Source organism: Pseudophryne corroboree, chromosome 1 (genome assembly GCF_028390025.1).
Source record: "Pseudophryne corroboree isolate aPseCor3 chromosome 1, aPseCor3.hap2, whole genome shotgun sequence".
Classification (NCBI taxonomy): Eukaryota; Metazoa; Chordata; class Amphibia; order Anura; family Myobatrachidae; genus Pseudophryne; species Pseudophryne corroboree.
Genome location: NC_086444.1, coordinates 173,071,853 through 173,089,250, shown reverse-complemented (window position 1 = coordinate 173,089,250; position 17,398 = coordinate 173,071,853). Strand labels below are relative to the sequence as shown.

Genomic DNA, 17,398 nt, shown 5'->3' with positions numbered 1-17,398 from the left:
GCCCATCCCAAGTGCGGTTTATCTGCAATACTTGTACATAGTTATTGTTAACTAAATCGGGTTATTGTTGAGCCATCTGTTGAGAGGCTCTATTGTTTCATACTGTTAACTGTGTTTCATATCACGAGTTGTACGGTGTGATTGGTGTGGCTGGTATGAGTCTTACCCGGGATTCAAAATCCTTCCTTATTGTGTACGCTCGTCCGGGCACAGTACCTAACTGAGGCTTGGAGGAGGGTCATAGTGGGAGGAGCCAGTGCACACCAGGTAGTCTAAGATCTTTCTAGAGTGCCCAGCCTCCTTCGGAGCCCGCTATTCCCCATGGTCCTTACGGAGTTCCCAGCATCCACTACGGACTACGAGAAATAGAATTACCGGTGAGTAAATTCTTATTTTTTTTTCCAGTAGTACTACAGGTACCAGTGGGCCCGTTTTTCTCCCGCATGCTGGTACTTGTGGTTCTCCAAGTACCAGCTTGCGGGGGAGGCTTGCTGGGACTTGTAGTACTACAGGAAAAAACAATATTCTTTACATTTTCTCAAGGCTATCAGCCTCCCATCCGCAGCCCTTGGATGGGGGGGGACAGCCTCGGGCTTCACCCTGGCCCTTGGGTGGCTTGGGGGGGGGGGGGGGGGGCCTTGATTGAAGGGGTCCCCACTCCCCCAGGGTACCCCGGCCAGGGGTGACTAGTTGGAGATTTAATGCCACGGCCGCAGGGCGCTGTATAAAAGTGACCCCCGGCTGTGGCATTATCTGTCCAGCTAGTGGAGCTCGATGCTGGTGTAAAAAATACGGGGGACCCCTACTCTTTTTGTCCCCCGTATTTTTTGCACCAGCACTAGGCGCAGAGCCTGGTGCTGGTTTTAAAAATACGGGGGATCCCCTGTCCATTTTTTCCCCGGATTTTTAGAACCAGGACCGGCTCGAAGAGCCCGAGGCTGGTTATGCTTTGGAGGGGGACCCCACGCCATTTTTTTTCGGGATTTTACCATTCCATTTAAAAAATATATATTTTTAAAAATATATAAATAATACTTGTGCCTCCCAAAAAGACAAACCAAGTACCTAATCCCTTCTAATATAAATAGATATGCTATTACCAATAAAAAAAAACACCAAAAAAAACAGGTTTTAATTTTTTTTTTATTAGATTCACCCACCAAAGTGTGGCGGATTGAAAATGACAAATTTACTGTCTAAAAGCACTGTTGTCGAATTTCCAAACTTCAATTGAATATACTTTTGTCGAATTGCCGCATTTGTACCATTGCAGAAAAGTCGAATTTGACAAATGTCGAATTTCAAAAAGTCGAACTTTGAAAGTCCGTTTTTTGGACGGAAAGTACTGAATTGCATTGTCGATTTTTTTTTTTTTTTTTTTTTGGCGAAAAAGTCCTGTTTTTTGACAATTTCGGGAATTCGACCGCAATTGCATATACCCCCATGTGTGCTAACTCTTGTTTGAGCAGAACTCATTTTAAGGATAGTTTTCCAATAACTTCATAAAATCCACGTGGGTTTTGAAACACTTAAGACAGAAATCTGGGACACACACCCTAATAATAATAATAGTAATAATATTAATTTTTTATTATTATCATTATTATTATTTCTCTAACGTCCTAGTGGATGCTGGGGACTCCGAAAGGACCATGGGGAATAGCGGCTCCGCAGGAGACTGGGCACAAAGTAAAAGCTTTAGGACTAGCTGGTGTGCACTGGCTCCTCCCCCTATGACCCTCCTCCAAGCCTCAGTTAGATTTTGCGCCCGAACGAGAAGGGTGCAATCTAGGTGGCTCTCCTGAGCTGCTTAGAGTAAAAGTTTAAATAGGTTTTTTATTTTCAGTGAGACCTGCTGGCAACAGGCTCACTGCATCGAGGGACTTAGGGGAGAGAAACGAACTCACCTGCGTGCAGAGTGGATTGGGTTTCTTAGGCTACTGGACATTAGCTCCAGAGGGACGATCACAGGCCCAGCCATGGATGGGTCCCGGAGCCGCGCCGCCGGCCCCAGATGCTGAAGCAAGAAGAGGTCCATAAATCGGCGGCAGAAGACTTTCCTGTCTTCATAAGGTAGCGCACAGCACTACAGCTGTGCGCCATTGCTCTCAGCACACTTCACACTCTGGTCACTGAGGGTGCAGGACGCTGGGGGGGGGCGTCCTGGGAAGCAATGAATTTACCTTAGTTGGCGAAAAATACATCACATATAGCTCCTGGGCTATATGGATGTATTTAACCCCTGCCAGTTTTCCAGTAAAAAGCGGGAGAAGAGCCCGCCGTGAAGGGGGCGGGGCCTATCTCCTCAGCACACAACGCCATTTTTCCCACACAGCTCCGCTGGTAGGAAGGCTCCCAGAATCTCCCCTGCATCCTGCAACTACAGAAACAGGGTAAAAAAGAGAGGGGGGCACTTATTTGGCAAAATAACAGATATAAGCAGCTATAAGGGATAGACACTTATTGTAAGGTTGTCCCTATACATATATAGCGCTCTGGTGTGTGCTGGCAAACTCTCCCTCTGTCTCCCCAAAGGGCTAAGTGGGTCCTGTCCTCTATCAGAGCATTCCCTGTGTGTGTGCTGGGTGTCGGTACGTGTGTGTCGACATGTATGAGGAGGAAAATGATGTGGAGGCGGAGCAGAGTGTCTGTAACAGTGATGTCACCCCCTAGGGGGTCGACACCTGAGTGGATGTACTGTTGAAAATTACGTGACAGTGTCAGCTCTATATAAAAAAACAGTGGTTGACATGAGACAGCCGGCTACTCAGCTTGTGCCTGTCCAGACGTCTCATAGGCCGTCAGGCAGATGGCAGATACAGACGCCGACACGGATACTGACTCCTGTGTCGACGGTGAAGAGACAACCGTGATTTCCAGTAGGGCCACACGTTACATGATTGAGACAATGGAAAATGTTTTATACATTTCTGATAATACGAGTACCACCAAAAAAGGGGTATTATGTTCGGTGAGGGAAAAACTACCTGTAGTTTTCCTGAATCTGAGAAATAAAATGTGTGATGATGCGTGGGTTTCCCCCCGATAACAATTAATAATTTCTTAAAAAGTATTGGCTGCATACCCTTTCCCGCCAGAGGTTAGGATGCATTGGGAAACACCCCCTAGGGGGGATAAGGCGCTCACACGCTTGTAAGAACAAGGGCTCTACCCTCTCATGAGATGGCCGCCCTTAAGGATCCTGCTGATAGAAAGCAGGAGGGTATCCAAAAAAAGGTATTTACACACATACTGGTGTTATACTGCGACCAGCTATCGCCTCAGCCTGGAGGTGCAGTGCTGGGTTGGCATGGTCGGATTCCCTGACTGGAAATATTGATATCCTAGATAAGGATAGTATATTATTGCCTATAGAGCATTTAAAAGATGCATTTCTTTATATGCATGATGCACAGCGGAATAATTGCCGACTGGCATCAAGTATAAGTGCGTTGTCCAATTCTACCAGTAAAATGGTCAGGTGATGCGGATTCCAAACGTCATTTGGAAGTATTGCCTTTGAAAGGGGACATTTGGGGTCGGTCTTTTAGACCTGGTGGCCACGGCAACAGCTGGGAAATCCACGTTTGTACCCCAGGTCGCCTCTCAAAATAAGACGCCGTATTATCAGGCGCAGTCCTTTGTTGGCAAGCGGACAAAAGGTTCCTCTTTTCTGCTCGTGACAGAGGGAGAGGAAAAAGGCTGCAGAGATCAGCCAGTTCCCAGGAACAGAAACCCTTTCCAGCCTCTGCCAAGCCCTCAGTATGACGCTAGGGCTTTACAAGCTCAGGCACGGTGGGGGCCCGTTCTCAATGAATTTCAGTGCGCAGTGGGCTCACTCGCAAGTAGACCCCTGGATCCTTCAGGTAATATCTCAGGGGTACATATTGGAATTCGAGACGTCTCCCCCTCGCCGTTTCCAAAAGTCGACTTTACCGACGTCTCCCTCTGACAGGGAGGCAGTTTTGGAAGCCATTCACAAGCTGTATTCCCAGCAGGTGATAATCAAGGTACCCCTCCTGCAACAGGGAACGGGGTATTATTCCACACTATTGTGGTACCGAAGCCAGACGGCTCGGTGAGACCGATTCTAAAATCTAAAATCTTTGAACACTTACATACAGAGGTTCAAATTCAAGATTGAGTCACTCAGAGCAGTGATTGCGAACCTGGAAGAAGGGGACTACATGATGTCTCGGGACATCAAGGATGCTTACCTTCATGTCAAAATTTACCCTTCTCACCAAGGGTACCTCAGGTTTATGGTACAGAACTGTCACTATCAGTTCAGACGCTGCCGTAGGGATGGTCCACGGCACCCCGGGTCTTTACCAAGGTAATGGCCGAAATGATGATGTTCCTTCGAAGGAAGGGAATTTTAGTTATCCCTTACTTGGACGATTCCCTGATAAGGGTAAGATCCAGGGAACAGTTGGAGGTCGGTGTAGCACTATCTCAGATAGTGTTGCGGCAGCACGATTGGATTCTCAATATTCCAAAATCGCAGCTGGTTCCGTCGACGTGTCTTCTGTTCCTAGGGATGATCCTGGACACAGTCCAGAAAAAGGTGTTTCTCCCGGAGGAGAAAGCCAGGGAGTTATCCGAGCTAGTCAGGAACCTCCTCAAACCGAGCCAAGTCTCAGTGCATCAATGCACAAGGGGTTCTGGGTAAAATGGGGGCTTCCTACGAAGCAATCCCATTTGGCAGATTCCACGCAAGAACTTTCCAGTGGGACCTGCTGGACAAATGGTCCGGGTCGCATCTTCAGATGCATCAGCGGATAACCCTGTCACCAAGGACAAGGGTGTCCCTCCTGTGGTGGTTGCAGAGTGCTCATCTTCTAGAGGGCCGCAGATTCGGCATTCAGGACTGGGTCCTGGTAACCACGGATGCCAGCCTGCGAGGCTGGGGAGCAGTCACACAGGGAAGGAATATCCAGGACTTATGGTCAAGCCTGGAGACATCACTTCACATAAATATCCTGAAGCTAAGGGACATTTACAATGCTCTAAGCTTAGCAAGACCTTTGCTTCAAGGACAGCCGGTGTTGATCCAGTCGGACAACATCACGGCAGTCACCCACGTAAACAGACAGGGTGGCACAAGAAGCAGAAGGGCAATGACAGAAGCTGCAAGGATTCTTCGCTGGGCGGAAAATCATGGGATAGCACTGTCGGCAGTATTCATTCCGGGAGTGGACAACTGGGAAGCAGACTTCCTCAGCACGACCTCCACCCGGGGAGAGTGGGGACTTCACCCAGAAGTCTTCCACAGGATTATAAACCGTTGGGAAAAACTCGACAGGTATTGCGCCAGGTCCAGGGACCCTCAGGCAATAGCTGTAGATGCTCTGGTAACACCGTGGGTGTACCAGTCAGGGTATGTGTTTCCTCCTCTGCCTCTCATACCCAAGGTACTGAGATTGATAAGATGGTGAGGAGTAAGCACTATATTCGTGGCTCCGGATTGGCCAAGAAGGACTTGGTAACCGGAACTTCAAGAGATGCTCACGGAGGATCCGTGGCCTCTACCTCTAAGAAGGGACCTGCTCCAGCAAGGACCCTGTCTGTTCCAAGACTTACCGCGGCTGCGTTTGACGGCATGGCGGTTGAACGCCGGATCCTGAAGGAAAAAGGGCATTCCGGATGAAGTCATCCCTATCCTGATCAAAGCCAGGAAGGATGTAACCGCAAAAACATTATCACCGCAATTGGCGAAAATATGTTGCGTGGTGCGAGGCCAGAAAGGCCCGACGGTGGAAATTCGACTGGGTCGATTCCTACATTTCCTGCAAACAGGAGTGTCTATGGGCCTGAAATTGGGGTCCATTAAGGTTCAAATTTCGGCCCTGTCAATTTTCTTCCAAAAAGAACTAGCTTCAGTCCCTGAAGTTCAGACGTTTGTAAAAGGGGTACTGCATATACAGCCTCCTTTTGTGCCTCCAGTGGCACTTGGGATCTCAATGTAGTTTTTTTTTTGGATTCCAAAAGTCACATTGGTTTGAACCACTTAAATCTGTGGAGTTAAAATATCTCACATGGAAAGTGGTCATGCTGTTGGCCCTGGCCTGGGCCAGGCGCGTGTCAGAATTGGCGGCTTTATCCTGTAAAAGCCCTTATCTGATTTTCCTTTCGGACAGGGCGGAATTGAGGACTCGTCCTCAATTTCTCCCTAAGGTGTTTTCAGCATTTCACTTAAACCAACCTATTGTGGTGCCTGCGGCTACTAGGGACTTGGAGGATTCCAAGTTGCTGGACGTTGTCAGGGCCCTGAAAATATATGTTTCCAGGACGGCTGGAGTCAGAAAATCTGACTCGCTGTTTATCCTGTATGCACCCAACAAGCTGGGTGCTCCTGCTTCTAAGCAGACGATTGCTCGTTGGATTTGCAGTACAATTCAGCTTGCACATTCTGTGGCAGGCCTGCCACAGCCAAAATCTGTAAAAGCCCATTCCACACGGAAAGTGGGCTCATCTTGGGCGGCTGCCCGAGGGGTCTCGGCTTTACAACTTTGCCGAGCAGCTACTTGGTCAGGGGCAAACACGTTTGCTAAATTCTACAAATTTGATACCCTGGCTGAGGAGGACCTGGAGTTCTCTCATTCGGTGCTGCAGAGTCATCCGCACTCTCCCGCCCGTTTGGGAGCTTTGGTATAATCCCCATGGTCCTTTCGGAGTCCCCAGCATCCACTAGGACGTTAGAGAAAATAAGAATTTACTTACCGATAATTCTATTTCTCATAGTCCGTAGTGGATGCTGGGCGCCCATCCCAAGTGCGGATTGTCTGCATTACTTGTACATAGTTATTGTTACAAAAATCGGGTTATTGTTGTTGTGAGCCATCTTTTCAGAGGCTCCTTCTGTTATCATGCTGTTAACTGGGTTCAGATCACAAGTTGTACGGTGTGATTGGTGTGGCTGGTAATGAGTCTTACCCGGGATTCAAAATCCTTCCTTATTGTGTACGCTCGTCCGGGCACAGTATCCTAACTGAGGCTTGGAGGAGGGTCATAGGGGGAGGAGCCAGTGCACACCAGCTAGTCCTAAAGCTTTTACTTTGTGCCCAGTCTCCTGCGGAGCCGCTATTCCCCATGGTCCTTTCGGAGTCCCCAGCATCCACTACGGACTATGAGAAATAGAATTATCGGTAAGTAAATTCTTATTTATTATTATCATCATCCTTTATTGCTTTTGACAGTTTCCTTAATATTGACTTTGTCCCGATGTCTGTGTCTTATACACCTAGCTGCACAGCAGTATATGTATGCTGTATTGTTAGGAATAACAGCACTGTTGCCTATCTCCATGTATTGAAAATGGGAGACCGGCTGTAGCTACCACGTGGTGTCTCTACAGCCCAAAGCATTGTTCTATTCAGGCTTCATCTTCATTGGTTGCACCAATCCTCTTGACATTCTCGCCAAAAATCTTGACCCTGCAAGATTGTGGTCCTTACATAATGCACAAAGATTACATTGGCTTATTTTTATCTTTTTTTTTTTTTTATTCTTTTTTTTTATAATGATATGAAAAATAAATACACCCACACCTCTTACATAAACTTTATTTGAACATAACACACACACCCATGCCCATTGTTGAATCAAATAATAATACAGAATGAATTTCGGGTCCTTTATTTAACTTGGTCCAACATAAACTGAGCTTTTAACCCACCAATCCAAAGAAAAGAAAAATTCTTCCTTCAACTACTAAAAAATCTAAAGAACAAATATACAACCAAGCAGGATATTCTAGAACACAGGTGACCTGTGACTCTCCCGTTATTGTGGAACTATATTGTCTGTGATTCTGCATGTGCTGGGAGTTGTGGTTATACAACAGCTGGACAGTACATGTGACTTGTAGCTCTACCATTATTGTACATATCGATATGCACTGGATGATGATAGTGGTGCCCAATTGTGAAGTCTACTGCTTAAGCAAAAAAACTGCAGGGCCGCTATACTCTAAAACAGCATTTCCCTAACTCTGTCCTTAAAGCTCCCTTATAGTCCAGATTTTAAGGATATCTATGTTTGAGCACAGATGGGTATACCGCAAGCATGAATATCCTTAAAACCAGTACATTCAGAGGGCTGAGTTTGGGAAACACTCATCTGAAATAAACAACTGACTTCAAAGTACCAGGATATTGGTGAGTGTAAACGCAGCCTACCTGGGACTAACTCCTGGGTTCCCGACCCTGCTTCCGATGGAACCCGGTTTTCCAATTTCCCGGGTTGCAGTGGAAAAGGGGTATGAGTGATCTTCCCTTATTATTTTTTTTTTGTTTTTGTTTATAACAGCATTCCTGAAGTGGACTGTGGAAACAAGATTCGATAGTTAGCACCACCATCAGCCAGTAGATGGCGCCCAACAGAGCTATTCAATTTATTTTTTTCATTCGGGCGTGATCAGCTGCTGGCGCCAGCATTTCAGCTTGCACCCTCTGGGGACTTTTCGCATCATGCCCATTAATTTGGGTTCGATAAGCGTCATAAAAAAACCCCAAACAATTGGATATCCCTCCCCAAAATCTCCCGTCACTTTAGATGGAAGATCATGAGCGATAAACTATTAAATTCTCCTACTGACAGATAATCGAGATGATATATGAAAAAATGTTACATTTTCAGATATGGAAGAGAAGGGTGACCTTCTCTACTTTATCTGCTCTGATGTATGTGAATGGTAAAGTATCAAGTAGCGCTAGTTATAGCGCATGTCACACTTATCAGCCCTTCGTGCTTATCCCCCTTTGTTTTTTATGTCACAGGAAGTGCTTCAGATGTCACAGTTGAGGTGCTCCCAGTGTTACCAGGAAGTTCTGTTTGCTTTTCCCTACTGGGTGCCACTACGGGAGTTTTAGGTTACTGCCCTTTTCTGGCTGTAAGCACATGACATTCTAAAATGTGACACTATCTTTGTCATGCATTCATTTTTACGATGAAACAACAGACTATATTTGTTAAAACATGTGACAGACATCTAATACAGTTAAGTTGAGCATGCAATACCAAGGGGGCAGATTTAATGAGTGCTATTCTTGTTATCATTCGTTAAAAATGTTAAATGGTTGTCTTGCCAATCAGCTCCTGTGTTTTTAAAGTAACAGGAGCTGATTGGCTGGAGCACAGTTTAACGAGTGTCAACAATAATATCACTTGTCGTTAACTCTGCACCCAAATATTTAAAGGGATAATGCCATGTAAAATGTAACTTTTATTCAACACACCACCTACCCATCTAGTTCAGTGCCGGCCCATATAAGTGATGCAAAGCTTCTTGTCGATGCGGAATATGAGGTAGAACCTATTGTTCAACAAGCACTCCGTGCAGTGTCCATGTCAGTTTGTAGTGTGGATCTGCCCTGTCCGTGCTTGTCAGAAGCTGACACAGCAATTTGTGGATTTGAATTGTTCCTAATTATCCTGGATAAGAGGCAGTGAATCAGTGTGGAAGTGCGTGTGCCCAGGTGGTGTTGGTACCTAACACGGGGCCTAATTCAGACCTGATCGCAGCAGCAAAATTGTTCTCTAATGGGCAAAACCATGAGCACTACAGGTGGGGTAAATATAACGTGCAGAGAGTTAGATTTGGGTGGGGCGTGTTTAAACTGAAATCTAAATTGCAGTGTAAAAATAAAGCAGCCAGTATTTACCCTGCACAGAAACAATATAACACACCCAAATCTAAATTTCCCTGCACATGTTATATCTGCCCCCCCCCCCCCCCCCCCTGCAGTGCACATGGTTTTGCCCATTCGAGAACAATTTTGCTGCTGCGTACAGGTCTGAATTAGGCCCACGGAACCGCCATAGTTCTGCTAGCTGGACGGACAAGGGATTGTATAGTAAAATGTACACTTGTGATGGATTTACTTCTTCATAAAAATGTAATTCTAATTACAGAAAGTGTATACAGTACTTCTAGATGCTGTGGTAGTAGATAGTGATTGAGGCGACTGCACCGTACATTACACATGTTCTTAGCAAAGGGGAATCTCTGACTAATTCTCCTGCTGTAAACATACACTGTAATTGCAATTAAAAAAACAACCCAAATTAATAGTCGAGTAATTTATTCCTTCCAAAATAGTAAGCAGAGCCACCTAGGTGTGATTCACAGGGAATGAATCACTAGCCTATAATGGGATTGTATATTCCTGGTGCAATGTGATCCCTGGAACAGAGCTTGGAGCACATTACGTGTAATGATAATCAGGTACAGTCTTATAAACGCTGTTCAGCACACAATGCAGGAAGCTGTCCCACCCTCAGAAGCCTCACTCACCCGCACAGCAGCTAGGAGGGAAGTGATGCTTAACTTCAAAGTAATGCTAAAATACTATGTAATAGTTGGGTTCAGCTCGTCAATGCTCCTTTTTTATATATGTATGATTGTAAATATATATTTTTATTTACAGTGAACATACTTTTAATATATGATTTCACAGCACTTTTCTCCATAACTGTGTTTTATTGTTATGGTTGGCTATTTAAAACTTTACCAAACGTGCTTTGAATAATACTATTTAACATAAACAAAGCAAAGTGTTGGTAGGGGAAGTGGCTTGGGGGCAGCTTTAGTGGTGGTGTGGGGTGGTGTCATGCACCCATTCTGACATTGCCCCAGCCCCTATCCCGATTTATGGATCAGAAATGTGGAAAGGTATGCTAGTCTTGGCTCTCTGGATTTTCCTTGACAAACTGGAATTGCAGGTACAGAGAAGGTGGAGAAACTCTGAAGGGGCACAATGTTTAAATATCACTTCAAGATCCAACTTAATTTTCCATTTTTAGCCCCCTTACACACAGCACATTTAACCTGGATTATTCCCGGGTCACCCTGCAATATACTGTGTGTTCTAAGAAATGGAATGTTTTTATGGCACACAGAGATGAGGTCATGAAAAGTGGGTGGTGACTTCTCACTGCATTGCATTAACCATGGGCGACAAGTTTCTACTGAGTATCCCGGAGTTCCTGAGTTCTTGCTGTTTTACATAGCAAATAAGAGTCTGATACAGCTGCTTGCACTGTCCTACCTGGCGCAGTCTTATGCCAGGAGGAGAAGGGAGCAATTTCCAATGTGCCACACTCTCTCATTATTTGTGCAGCACAGTTGTGACATCAGACGCCAGTGCCCTGCCCGCTCATCCAATAAGTGCTGCTTACCACGACCCATTTTGAAAAACCCGTGTCGGACCCTTTCACACAGCCGGCAACCTGTGTACGATCCGCAAAAAACCCAGGTAAAAATCTGGGTCAAAATCCTGGGATGGCACTTTCAGACAGAAAAAAAACCTGCGTTGACCCAGCTTGTCGGGAAATTACCGGGTTGTTTACTCGGTCAGAAAGGGGCGTCAGTATTGCCTTATTTATGGCCTGCATTCATAAGGTGAAGTGATCCTGGGAATCATGTCTATATAACATGTAACCGTTTTGGTTTGTGTTTTTGTTTTGCTACATATAGGCAACGTGCGCATGTACAACTTCTTTTTCTTTTTTTTCTTAAATCTTAGCCATCAAATTTTTATAAAAACTGCTGCAGCATTTTCATCAGGCTACATTTGTAGCATCAAAGAACTGAGGCAGGACAGAGTTGCCCCAAAACTGCATGGGGTTGTAGCTGTGGTCAGAGGAATTTATTGTAACAAAAAAAAAGTTGTGAGGGGTTTTTTCTTTAAGAGTCTGGTGTACACAAATTACTTTTGGATACTGGCATTTCAGAGTGATTATAACCCATCTATACTGCGGCACTTCTCAACAAGGAGAGCATTTATTATAACTATTTTCTCTTGCAGCAAAGCTACATGACACTGGACTACGGGATTTCAGGTTGAGCTGGAGTTTGGCACTTCAACTACTGTAGCTTAAATTCTGAGCTTTTCCCCCTGCAACTCCATCAGACTATTATTCTTTAGGTGCCTCAAGGAGATGGGGGACATTTTGGGAGGCTGCTATGTAGCCTCTCTTATAGTTAGTTTATTGTAGGTTATGTCATTTTATTTCATGTTTTTGCCTAGGGCGACACCCACTTTGGGTGTCCAGTTCTCTGGTCGGGCAGCCTGAGCATTCCCTCCCCTGGGGGCGGCTGTTGAATGTCCCATGGCCCAGTGTCACCCAACTTTGCTGCAAGAGAAAATAGGCTTTATGGTCACTTACCGTTTGAATCCTTTCCTCTTAAGCAGGCTGTGGGACACTGCATTCCCGGTATCCGTTCTTTTGGTCGACCTCACTTAGGTCGTCAATGTCTAGGTCGACAGTAAGTAGGTCGACATTGTTTCTAGATCGACATCACAGAAGATCGACATGAGTTTTTCACTATTTGTTTAAAAAATTTTTTTTTACTTTTTCATGCTTTACGATCCATGTGAACTACAATTGGGAACGGTAACATTGCCTGAAGCATGGCGAGCAGACGCGGTGCACTAATTGGGGTTCCCGGTCACTCTACGGAGAAAATGACACCCATTTTTTTTTTTTTTTAAACTCATGTCGACCTTTTGTCCTGGCAACCTTGTACATGTTGACCTAGAAACCATGTCGACCTAGTTACTGTCGACCAATAGTGGTTGACCTAGACACTGTCGACCTATGTGTGGTTGACCGTGTGATCCACACCCACATTCCCTACACACGCTCAGTTGTGTGAGGTTTTGGCCTCCCCCCCACTGGTTTGTTTGATCTACCAGTTTCACTGGGTTACTGCTACTCCTTACTGAATTCTTTTAAAGAAGTACGAGCATGTTGGGGCTGCAGGGGGAAGAGCTCACAATCTAAAGCTTCAGTAGTTTAAGTGCCAAACTCCCAGCTCAACCTGCAATCCCATGGTCCAGTGTTGTCCAGCCTGCTTAGGAGAAAAGGATTTGGCGATACAGATGGAGCTGCACTCATCTAGTGCAGCTCAATCGCAGATATGCACTCTTGGCGGAATTAGGCGATCTGGCACCTAGCCTCGCTATGGGAGTGCACAAAGACAATCGCGCGTGCGGCCCAGAAGCTGCGATGGGCGTGCCCAGGCACAGATGGAGCAATGGTGGCTTCTATCTGTAAGAGACCAAAAATCCTATATTTTGGTCTATTTATCATAGGCTTTAAAAGAAACTTACCCTGATTTACAGCCTTTCTGTCTGATTACTGGTGCTGCAGTACACAGAGCTATCAAACAGCAGTTAATGGAATTGTATTTGTTATTTTTGTTTTTTGTTTGTGACATTTATTAAATTACCGCTCTTTCTGCATTTTCTAGGAATATGACCGGATTTCAAGGGTTCTGCAGGAATATAAGAAGAAAAAGAATGTGAGTATATTCTGTGTATATAGAACCTTCAGTAGAACCCTTGTTTATCCAGGGTAAATAATCGGAGGACAGGTTATCTAGATAATTGGAATCATAGTTTATCCAAATATACTTGTACATTACCTACTGTATTGCACTTAAAGTCGAATACTGTGTGTAGGGCAACACACCATAAATTATTCTGAGCTGGACTGTACGTGTTACTAGTACACTACATACTGTAATACCAGGGAATATATATATATTTTTTTATATAATCAATCTGATACCAGCTGATCTGGATTCTACTGTGATCGATTGCCACACATTTGTCACTGTTATTTTGTAAAATTCTCTTGGGACTAGAATAGAGATTAATTGAAGCAGGCACCTTGGAAAGCAGAGAGAAACGAGTGGATAAGTGTATTCAGCTCCTTGTTCACCAGCAATTAGGGGTGATGTACAGTATGTTGTGGCTCCTCCCAGTCACTGATTGGCTGGGAGAACACCGCTCACTGATGATGCCACTGCACAGTATGCTCCCAGTCTATCAGTGACTGAGCGCTAACTGCATCATGAGACTCCATGTATTCTATGGGCAGCTGGGAGAGTTTGAGAGGACCGGAACTGAGAAGGTATTGTCCCACTGCCCCCAGCCGAGTGGGTTTTGATTCCTGTAACACCCGGGATTTAAGGATTATAATCCCAGGTATTTTTGGCACTCAAAAACATCTGGGATCAGCTTCTCTAGTCACATCAGGCAATGCTTTCTGTAAATAGTAAACTCAAAATGTGATTGTTTTTATAAGGCAGGTCTCACCTAGTCAACACCTCCTCCTCATTAACGGACTTTCTGATGTCAGTTTGCTTTTGTAGCCTAGGGGTTCACATAATTTTCCCAGTCCATATTTTGAATGTTAAAAGATGCATTCACTGTGGACAAGAAAATAACTAATTTGTGTGTTAAATTAAGCAGATTGTCTATTCTTGTTACAAAAAATTAAGATCAGATAACATTTATAACCAATGTCTACAGAAATCTCAGTAATTCCTAAAGATTCACATGCTTTTTCTTGCCTTGGAATGTTCTGAATTGGCCTGGCCATGAAGAAGTTAGAAAGATAGAATTTACTTATGTTAAACCTCCATTTGAATATTTGCTTTAATGTAAACACACTTTTCTTTTCTTTGCAATATAAAATGACTTCAAAGCAATTGAAATGTATGTAAACTTAATTTTTTTAATCCTTTTTTTTTTTTTGTTTCATTATTAAAAAGGATCCTACATTTTTGGAGAAGAAGGAGCGGTGCGAGTACCTGAAGAACAAGCTCTCTCACATCAAGCAAAGAATTCAGGAATATGACAAAGTCATGAACTGGAACAGTGGATTTTATTAGATCTCTGGAAGTCTTTCATTAGTATGCATTGTCTGTAATTAGCATAATGTGACCTAAACAGTCCTTTTTGTCTTTTAAATATTGTCACTTTTTTTTTATACGGTTTGTTTTTCAGTGTACATATTTGACTGTCCTATAATGAATATTGCCTATTAGTTTAATGAAGACTGTAGATACATATGAGTGAGACTGTGATTATATTTACAGGAGAGTAGATGCATCACAACAGTTGTTGTTGTTTTTTTTTCTTATTAACAAAAAAAAAGGCTGTTTTTTTATTCTTATAAAAAGGGAAACTCTAGTTATAACTTAACATTTCACATATTGTAACCAGCAACTAAAAAGACTCAACACTATAATGGTAATACAGTTTAGGACTATAACATCTTAAATATTAACTGTTACCTACAAATTTAATTTGTATAACAATTCATGCTGCTTTTACCAAAGTAATGTAATATTGTACAGTATATTTAAGGTTTAACAATTTGCCTACAAAACTGTCCTACAGTTTGTGTATGTGTTTGTTTGTTTTTTTGTTTTTTTTAATTTGATTGTACTTTGTTTTAAGGCTTTTATTAACTAAGAATTTAGTTTGTCCTTATCTCACATCACCCAAAGAAAGCCTAATTTCCGAGAAGGAGTCAGTTGGGAGTAATTGCCTTGGTTAGCTTTACATTGATATACTGTGTCTGCAGGTTCAAGCAAGGACATGGTCGTTCACTCTACCTATACATAAAGGTTAATATTGATATTGTCTTCCACTCGAAACTGTAATGTGTAGAAAGTAACATCCATTATGTACTAAAGCACACAGTGCATGAATGTTATTTGAATAAACATTAACTACATGCAGGAAGATATGAAAGACCTGTTGCTTATTCCATCATGACCACAAGCACAGTTTTGTAATATGTTATTCAGGCACCCATCTCTCTTTTGAAGAAAATGAGAAATACTAATAGAAATAATTAATAAATAAATATATATGATGTGCGGGTTAGGTTTTACTCAGATTTTTCTGGGCTCGAAATGGCATCTAATTGGATCACGGATGTCACGTGTTTTGGATAGCCAATAAGCAAAACCCGAAATACCCGAGTAAATCAGAGTAAAACCGAACCCGCACATCTCTAATATATATAGGGGTATATTCAATTGAAGTCGGATCCATTCCGACATGCATTTGTCGGAATGGATCCGACAACCGCTATTCAATCTCATCTCAATTCGACTTTTTCAAGTCAAATTGAGATGAGTGACCCAGAGGAGGAGAGGTGGGGGAGCCGCAGGGAGACCAGTCGGGGACAGCCGCCGGCAGCCAGAGGAGATCTGCGCTACAGTAACGCTGCAGCAGGATGTCACACAGCCGCCAGACCTCACGGCAGTGTCTACCCGGCTCCAGCAAGCTTGGTGGAGCCGGGTGGACGCTGCCGTGAGCGGCGCGGCTGTGTGACATCCTGCTGCAGCGCTGTGCTATAGCGCTGATCTCCTCTGGCTGCCCGCGGCAGTCCTCCGTCTCCCTGCGGCTCTCCCCCCTCTCCTCCTCTGGGTCCGCATCTCAGTCGAAAAGGGGGCTAAAACCTGTCAGTTTTGGCCCCTTTTTCGACACAAGCACGTGGATCAGCAGCTATTCCGCCTATCCACGCGCCGAATTCATCGACTTGTCGAAAATATTGAATAGGTCGAATCACGATTAGACCTTAAAAAGTCGAAAACTGCCGTCTTTTCGACAGACCGCAGTTTTCGACTTCAATTGAATATACCCCATAAAGTTAATTAAAAAAAGCCAGTGTCAGGTGACTAGTCTGCCTTTTGAAAGCCATAAGGTATTTGGCAGGTGCACATTAAACCAAGAAGGCATATTTGCAGTTATATTATGTGTGAAACAGTTGCCAGGTTTTAAGACTCTCTGATAGTATAGGACCTGCAAGAAGGTGGGGTACCTTGGCGATTGGTTTGCAGGCTACAGTGCATTGGCCAATTTACTAACTAAACCCCCATCATTTATTGATGTGGTGAGGATAAGTGAGCTTGCTATGGTGAGTGCTGAATTTTGTGTGTGTGTGTATATGTATATATATATATATATATATATATATATATATACACACACAGCACTCGCCACCCCAGAAGTGGGGTACATGACTGCACTTACCACTCATAGTGTGGGGTGCATGTAGCCTATGGCCACATACTTAAAAAATACAAACAGAAAATTCAGCACTCGCCATACCAAGCTCACTTATCCTCACCACATCAATAAATAAATGATGGGGGTTTAGTTAGTGAATTGGCCAGTGCACATAAGCCTGCAAACCGATCGCTAAGGTACCCCACCTTCATGCAGGTAGGACACTATCACAAGAGTCTTAAAACCTGGCAACTGTTTCACACATAATATAACTGCAAATATGCCTACTTGATTTAATGTGCACCTGCCAAATACCTTATGGCAGGCATATCCAAACTGTGGCCCTCCAGCTATTGAGAAACTACACATCCCAGCATGCCCTGACACAACTTTAGCATTCTCTGACAAAAAAAAACTGTACGGCTCCTATGCCATCTCCCCTATAGCCACTAATCGACTGTTTGTTCGTTTGGGTATGGGATCCCGGTGGTCGGAATACTGATGCCAGGGTCCGTACCGCCAGAATGCCTGCGGGGGGGGGGGGGGGCGCTCAATTCAAATTCCATGGGTGTCGTGGA

At 44.1% G+C, this 17,398-nt stretch overlaps 1 protein-coding gene across 3 annotated transcripts in view; it reads left to right on the top strand.

Annotated features, from left to right (window-relative positions):
- Positions 1 to 15,554, top strand: part of MARVELD2 (MARVEL domain containing 2) — a 59,720-nt gene extending 44,166 nt beyond the window's left edge. For all 3 annotated transcript variants that reach the window (XM_063963898.1, XM_063963899.1, XM_063963897.1), the window contains 2 exons: positions 13,259 to 13,309; positions 14,567 to 15,554. In XM_063963898.1, coding sequence (XP_063819968.1) covers positions 13,259 to 13,309; positions 14,567 to 14,686 — 171 coding nt within the window. In that variant the 3' untranslated portion in view covers positions 14,687 to 15,554. The remainder of the gene's footprint in view (positions 1 to 13,258; positions 13,310 to 14,566) is intronic.
- Positions 15,555 to 17,398: the final 1,844 nt, after the last annotated feature.